Source organism: Cnephaeus nilssonii (assembly GCF_951640355.1).
Source record: "Cnephaeus nilssonii genome assembly, chromosome: 1".
In the NCBI taxonomy this organism is placed as follows: Eukaryota; Metazoa; Chordata; class Mammalia; order Chiroptera; family Vespertilionidae; genus Cnephaeus; species Cnephaeus nilssonii.
In genome coordinates this window covers 7,570,679-7,579,114 of record NC_137072.1, presented here as the reverse complement: position 1 = coordinate 7,579,114, position 8,436 = coordinate 7,570,679, and the positions used below count along the sequence as shown (strand labels likewise).

Sequence of the window (8,436 nt, the reverse complement as noted above, 5' to 3'; positions counted from 1 at the left end):
CATTTACATCACCATAGCCAATATGGTGTAGACCTAAAGCCACACTTCAATTCTTTTTTTTTTTTTAATATATTTTATTGATTTTTTTACAGAGAGGAAGGGAGAGGGATAGAGAGATAGAAACATGGATGAGAGAGAAGCATCCATCAGCTGCCTCCTGCACACCCCCTACTGGGGATGTGCCTTGAACCAAGGTACATGCCCTTGACCAGAATCGAACCCAGGACCCTTCAGTCCCCAGGCCGACGCTCTATCCACTGAGCCAAACCGGCTAGGGCCACACTTCAATTCTTTTACTTGCTTATGCCTTCAACTATAAAAAGATAGACTCTTGTCTTCAAAACATAGTGAGTTTCCCATTATTGTGGCTGTCACACAAAAACAGGATGATGTCACTTGATGAAACACTGAAGTTCTTACATCTCAAATATTATGATAATCTACAGTAGAATAAAAATATTTAATAAAATCACCCTTTTCAAGATTTTAAAATATTTTCCTTTCCTTTATTTGTATTATAGAGTTTAATACAGATGGGTTGACCTGAAGGGCAGGAAAGTGTTGTGAAATTCAATATTGGTATTGATTGTGCCTATGTCAGTGGACAGGAATGTAACAATAACTCTAAATAGTAAAGTCCGAAGGGGTTGAGCTCCTGCCAGAATCTGGTTGCCAGTCCCAATGTCCCAGTGTGCCAACATCTAGCACAAGTGTTAGAGGTCGCCAACCACTTAAGTTAGAACAATCATTTGTATCAACATGGTTTCCTATCTTCACTGATTACCAACAGGTTGGTTCAATTCAAATACTACATCGTATTAAAATATGGTGCTGAAAAACTTTATAAATAAAATGATTTATTTAATTGTTCTTGGAATTAAGTATAATCTCATTCAGATAATAAATAAATGCCTTTGTAAAGTGTAAAGGAAGTACTGTTGTCTTCTTGTAATGATGAAGGTGCTTACTATCAGTAAGAGATACAGCTTTGTTAGAGAAACCTTGAAAAAAAATGCACATTTTTCCAATAACATTTTTCATTCTAATAAACCACTATTCATAAGATTAAATTAATGGAGTGATAATATAGTTATAGTTTTATGATCATTTTTAGGGCAAGCCATTGTCAACATTAGTGAACAGAATTATGACCTTTTTAAAAAAGTTGATGGATGACTCAATTTGAAATTTTAATAATTGTATTGAAATACTATTAAAATAAATGTCTGTGTTTTCACAAAGTGTAGAAAAGAAATATGCTGGAATTATGACATTCAAGGGATTCATTTTTATGAATGGAAAATAGACTCAAACTTGAGGTTATGCTAAATAGATGATGAGAAATGGGGTTCTGGTCTTGTGGTTTTAAAAGAAACCCTTTACTTTATAAAAATTATGTAATTACTGAGTTAGTGAATATTGAGTATACTGAATAATGTTTTTGCCATTGCCCAATGTCAATATGAATATATTTAGTTTATTACTAAGATGAAGATGACTATCCTCAAATGCATATTTTTTTGGCATTTAAAATAATATTACAAAGTAAAAATTTGTAATGCAAGATTAAAAAGGACAGAGACAAAACTGAAATTAGTACAAGAGGAAATAATTATCTTTTTATAGCAATTCTTCAAAAGGCTCAAGGACTGAAGATAGAATGAGTTCACTTTATTCTTAAAATGAAAGCCTTTGGGGATTAGTTGACAATTTTTTCTTGGGTATCTGGAAATAGATGGCAGGCCATCAGAGGAACTGAAATATGAACATGCCATCAATACATCAGTAAGGTAACGGAAAAATAGAGCATATTGATATAGAAAAAAAGATTCAGTTATCAACTTGATAAGATAAATTAAAAATAATTTACATTTGTATGTGAGTTTTTAAGTATCAAATATTACCCCAAATATCTCCAGAAACCTAAAATTCTAGAGAGTAAATATGAACTTCTAAAGCATGGAAGAGAAAAAATTTGTTAAACAAAAATCATCTAGAAATATATTAATTCATATAATTATAAATGATAACATTTAGTAAAAAAAATTCCCACCAAAATTATCCTCCCTAAAAGGGTTTTAGTAGGAAAATTTCCAGATATACGTATCTTTGCCATGAATGCCTTCAGTATATATCTAGTAGAGACATACAGCTGGAGAGATGTCTAACATCATATTCCATTGATAGCTGGTGGTGGGAAGTTGGCATCATTTGGGATGTTTTAATGATGTTTCCCTCTTTTTAGTTCCATAGATGTATACTAATGATATTTATTAAAGTATAATTTTTAAAATATTAAGAAACATATCTCCTACAAATTCATGATTCATGAAAACTTATTCAACTAATTAAATGATGGAGAGTAAATTAATGAAGAGCTATTACTATATAATTGCTCCATTAGATACAAAACTGGTTGAAGTCCAACAGGCCATAATCTATAATCTTTTGGATTACCTGTTCCACCTGACAGGAATTAATTCCTTTACTGAGGAAATGTCCTATCAAGTCTGGGACTACAAATCAGTAGTAAACAATGTCCTGCACAAGTTATTCTCCTAGATAACCCTTCAGTTACCTTTCAATATAAAACCTCAAAAAAAAGAACTTTTTTCCTTTAAGTTTCAGAGTTGTTGTCTGTTGTCGTGTTTTGTTTGTGTTTTTTTTAATATTTTTACTTTTTATCACCTTGAGATAATAAGTAATCTTCAGATTATTTTTGTTCACAGAAATGTTTGTGGGTTTAGATTTGACCTGATTAGTTCAAAGTACTTAATACCTCCACAGTGCATTGTGATTGTCCTCTCACTGTTTAATATACAAATGAGTGTGTAAGAGTAGTCACTAACCATGCTGAGTTTGCTTTGTGAAGCTAGGGCCATTCCGTATTGGCCGAGTGCAAATGCCGGAGGACTAACTCCTGTCCCGAGGTTCTGATACCGAATCTCAGGCTGGGTTTGGAGAAGTTTCTCTTATGTGATCATCTATTCCAAAGCCAGAAAACCAACTACAGGACATTTTCTCTGCCAGATTTCGTGTGCGGTCCTCGTGAGTTTGGGTAAATTCCTCTTTTCATTTTCCCCCTGTAAGAAACAGACTTTATTAGGCACAGAAGGCGGTTAGTGGGCAGTTACACAGTGGCCGCTGGGCCTCCTCCCGAGCTGCAGCACAGGCTGCCGGGCAGGACGGGCGCAGAGTGTGTTTCTCCGCCCCCCCCCCCCCCCCACTTCAAGGCTGCAGGCGGATGGCGCCGTCCAGCCGGATGACCTCTCCGTTGATGAACGGGTTCTCCACGACGGACTGGACCAGGTGCGCAAACTCAGCGGGGTGGCCCAGGCGGCGGGGGAAGGGCACCTGGCTGGCCAGGAAGTTGCACACTTTCTCGGGGAGGGTGGTCAGCAGCGGGGTGCCAAACAGGCCCGGGGCGATGGTCACCACCCGGATGCCCAGCGGGGCCAGGTCCCGGGCAATGGGCAGCGTCATGCCCACCACGCCGCCCTTGGAGGCGGAGTAGGCGGCTTGCCCCACCTGGCCCTCGAAGGCAGCCACGCTGGCCGTGTTGACGATGACGCCGCGCTGGCCCTCCGGGTCGGGCGCGTTCCGGCCCATCGCCCCGGCCGCGAGGCGGATCACGTTGAAGGTGCCGACGAGATTCACGTCGATAACCCGTTGGAAGTCCTCCAGGGGGTGGGCCTGGCTCCTCTTCAGGCTGTAGGTCTGGAAGGCCACCGCGATGCCTGCGCAATTGACGGCCACATCCACGCGGCCAAACTTCTCCTGCGCCAGGGCCAGAGCCGCCCGCACGTCCCCCTCCGAGGTCACGTCGGCGGGGGCGAAGGCGCAGCGCTTCCCCAGCCTCCGGGCCTGGGCCTCCCCGTCGGAGCGGGGCGTGTCCAGGAGCACCGCACTGGCCCCCTGTCCCACCAGCCGCTCCGCCGTGGCCAGACCGAGGCCCGAGGCGCCTCCGGTGATGACGGCCACCAGGCCCTTCACGCCCCGACTCACCGCGGCCATCTTCCGACGCCCGCCCCGCCCCGCGGCCGGCCCCGCCCCGCCCCGCCCCGTTCCCCGCCCCGCCCCGCCCCGCTGCTGGCCCCGCCCCGCCCCGCCCCGCGGCCGGCCCCGCCCCGCCCCGCGGCCGGCCCCGCCCCGCGGCCGGCCCCGCCCCGCGGCCGGCCCCGCCCCTCGCCCGCCCCGCCCCGCGGCCGGCCCCGCCCCTCGCCCCGCCCCGCCCCGCGGCCGGCCCCGCCCCTCGCCTCTCAGGCGCTGCCCACGCCTTCCCTGAGGGACACAGCCTCCTGCTGCCCCTGGGCACGGCACCCTGCAAACCAGGCTTTAGGTGAGCTGTCCGAGAGATTTACTGACATTTTCATAGACTCTGTGGCAAATATTTCACAATATCCTTGGTGAGTAGGGGCTCAAAGCACCAGATTCACATATAAAGTCAACTCGTTTCTTAATAGTGGGATTGCCATGCCCGATGAAATGAGAATCATTCTCGAATGTGACACTACGATGAGGCGGTGGCTATACAATTCGTCCAATCACATACTGGTAAACAGGAAGACAGGTTTCACTGAATGGATGCAAATGACTATGTTGCCTTAAAATGTAAGGAAACTCAAAAAAAGTTTGCTTGTTTCTGAATTCTGGGCAAGGGCAAGAGGAGGTAGGGGTCAGCGACAACCAGATACCATTAAAATGTTTTATTTCCGTTAAAAAAAATATAGTCCACTAGATCAAGGCTTAGAGATAGTGACTTCATCTATCCATAAAAATAGAATATTGAAAATATCATCAATAATATTCCACACAAATCACCGCAGTCAAATTACACTTGTCGGTTATTTAATCCTGGGTAATTAATTCTATTGGATTCGGGATCAGCAGTGTGCTTCCATTTGTTTCTGGACAATGAAGAAATTTCTATATAATGTCTCACTCAACTGGTATAGTCTGAAAGTTGTCTAAGTCATGTCAGCTTGGAAACCTGTATACAACATCCTACTCTTTGCAGTATCAGTAGTTCAAAGTATCTAATACTGTTCTTCCCTTAATGCAATGTGATTGTCCTTTTGTTGTTTAATATACAAATTCTAGATGCAGCTTATAGCAGAGACTTCAGGTCACCATCCGAAGGAAGCAAAAACCTGTCTGATAATGATAATAAATGACTGTGGTCAATTTCTTGCCAACAATATAAAAACATAGAAGAGTAAAATTTTTTATTGGGGTGCAGTATATAGCTATGTCCTAAGAATTTGATCCATGTTTCCCATGAAGTTAAGAACAAACCATGGATTACAAAGTCATTGACAAATCTTCAAGGCATTTTTATAGAAATATTTCTATTAATAATATTATAACTCTTCAAACTTAGCTTTGGTAGCCTCAGCATCTTTTCGGATTTGACAATTCCTATGCAGGTCTTAGATTGTATTTTGCTAATTGAAAACCATGGAAGACAATAAACAAATCTATATCTAGTATCACTTTTAGAAAGTGAAAAAGGAGTTCTATATCACTTCATGGGGGTTTTCTGGGAAACATAAGAGATGTTTTGGTGTGAACATTTTACTTACAATTTTCATTTTTTTCTGAAGTGGAGGGCCTGCTCTTCTGACAATAAAATCAGAAGCATAGAACACACTGAGGAATCTCAAAGGGAGGTGAGGGAGGGTGAGTGGGAAGAGATCAACCAAGGAACTTATATGCATATATGCATACTCATGGACACAGACAATATTGTGGTGGAGGCCTCGGTTGGGGGGCAGGTGCAGGCTAGAAGGGGTCAATGGGGGGAAAAAGGGAACATATATAATACTTTCAACAATAAAGGTAAATTTAAAAAAAAAGATTTACATAAGATATTTGGCCATTAGATTAAGATACAACATGGATACCTGGGCAACAAATTAGAAGGAAACATCTTTTTTATATTTTAGGAAACTTTATTCTATTTTTTAAAATGAAGGGAATGATAAAGTTATCTCAAAAAGATAAAATCATTTTGGTAGGCTATGGAATCTCTACTATTTCTGGGCAGATTGCACAGAAGGTAAAAGAGGATCATTTATCATTTTAACAGTGTGAAAGTCAAATTCCAGTTTGGCATCAATATTTGGCAGTAAACTCTTCATGGCATTTAAAAAATAAGCACATGAAACTGAGCCAACTTTGGCAAAACTATTTACACAACCCTTGTGTCTCTACAGATCCAGATATTTTAAACAAAAACAAGTAAAAATCCCCTTCTGTGAGTATTGGAAACATTTTTATAACCACTCAGCTTTTGCTTTTCACTATCCTCTTTCAAATTATGAAATAAACAAACACATTAGACTACTCTTTTTATATGAATTGATTAAAAAACACATTTTATTACTTTGTGTCCACATTTATGCTTTTGGATCATCATTTTCCCTAGGATAATCTCAACTATTCATGTTAATTATAACTTTTAACCAAAAGAAATCATATCAATTTCAGAGAAAATGCTTAGAGATGGTTCGTTACAAAATGTTTATCATATTCATGCATCCTAGTAGACTATTAAAATTCATGAATATGGATAACACAATTTTCTACTGCTACATACATTTTTTATATGTCTTTTTAAAGTAGAAAATAAGCATCTTTATTTAGGTGACCCAAAGGGATAGTCTCTTGAAACACATAAAAATAAGAAGCAAAATTTATGTTTACAATTATACTTAGTAATCAATGTTTTAGTATCTATCATTACTGAGAAGTTAAACAGATATCCAAAGAATATTTATATATTAACCTTATTTAACATTTACTCCTATTTTAGGTTATTTTAAATATTACAAATAATGTTTAAGCTAATACATAACAAATATAATTAATGCTATAAACTGTTTATTGGAATTATTACCCAATTTTGTTGAACACTGATTTACTTTTTCAAATCTCAAAAATTATGTAAATAACTATCAGCTTATTATCAATAAACCCATATAAAACATTTTTGACATTCAGTCTAAAGAGGACATTTTATGATAAAACAAGCAAATCCTATGAATATAAAAACTAGTGTTATACTTAATAATCAAGATGATAAAAGACATATGCTACATTTTTAAATTTACTTAGACCAAAACTATTAAACCGTTCTGATTTGTCCAAAGATACATTTAAATTATGTTAATCTGAATTCATAACATGTTATCTTTTTTAATTAATTTTTTTAAATTACAGTTTACAATCACTATTATTTTGCATTAGTGTCAGGTAGACTATCATATACTTTGCATAGTGTTCCCCCTGATATTTCTAATATGCAAGTGGCACCATATATAGTTATTACAATATTATCCTATATAATAAAACCCTAATATGCAAATCGACCAAACAGCAGAATGACCAGTCTCTATGACACACACTGACCACCAGGGGGCAGACGCTCAATGCAGGAGCTGCCCCTTGGTGGTCAGTGCACTCCCACAGGGGGAGCACTACTCAGCCAGAAGCCAGGCTGATGGCAAGCACAGTGGCGGTGGCAGGAGCCCTGCCTCCAGCAGCGCTAAGGACCCCTGGGGGATGTCCGCCTGCTGGCTTATGCCCGCTCCCCGAAGCTCGCAGGTGGACATCCCCTGAGGGATCCCGGACTGTGAGAGGGCACGGGCCGGGCTGAGGGCATCCCCCAAGTGCACGAACGTTGTGTACCGGGCCTCTAGTGGGTATATAAGACAGGTTGAGCTAGAGATGACTTAGATTGCCTCAGGGGCTTCAAAGGGTCATTGCAGATGCTCAGTAAATAGAAGTTTTTCCTGTCCTACAGATAGGTAAAAAAAAGATTATCTCTGACAATGGCTTATTATGGTCAATGCCTTTAATTCAAGTTCTTTTAGGTCAGGGGTGAACTTCTGGCCTGCAGGACATATGAGCCCCACGGAATCATTTGGTCTGGCCCTGCCAAAGCATTAGGGATGAGTTAATTAAATGTTTGGCCAAATATAGCAGGCTAATTTTTAGGTTGATAATTTTGTATGGCCTACGAATGATGTATAAATATCCAAATGGCCCTTGGCAGAAAAAAGGTTCCCCACCCCTGTTCTAGGTGGTTAAGGAAGGGGCAAAACTTTCTCTTCAGCCGGAGGATAATATTTCCTTTAGTTTGAAACAATCTGCATATCACAGAGGCACATTGTGGACTGACTCATTCTGGGCCCCCACAATGACATCATAAAGAGGTGCCACCACCTTTATGCCTTCTTTCTAGGTTTCTGATAGATTTTCTAAAAATGATCAAATATATTACAAAATCTAATGACTAATTTTGTAGAATAAATTAAGCATACATTTACAATCCTTTTATTAATTTCTTTTTTTTTTCCTATTGATTTTATTACAGAGAGGAAGAGAGAGGGATAGAGAGTTAGAAACATCGATGATAGAGAAACATCGATCAGC

General features: G+C 40.3%; 1 protein-coding gene across 1 annotated transcript; it reads right to left on the bottom strand.

The window, feature by feature from the left end:
- Positions 1-3,228: 3,228 nt before the first annotated feature.
- Positions 3,229-4,014, bottom strand: LOC307102239 (3-hydroxyacyl-CoA dehydrogenase type-2-like; the record flags this gene model as incomplete). Its single annotated transcript, XM_079775737.1, has 1 exon — positions 3,229-4,014. One exon carries the CDS (start codon positions 4,012-4,014, stop codon positions 3,229-3,231), a length of 786 nt encoding a protein of 261 aa, XP_079631863.1.
- Between the last annotated feature and the right edge of the window lie 4,422 nt (positions 4,015-8,436).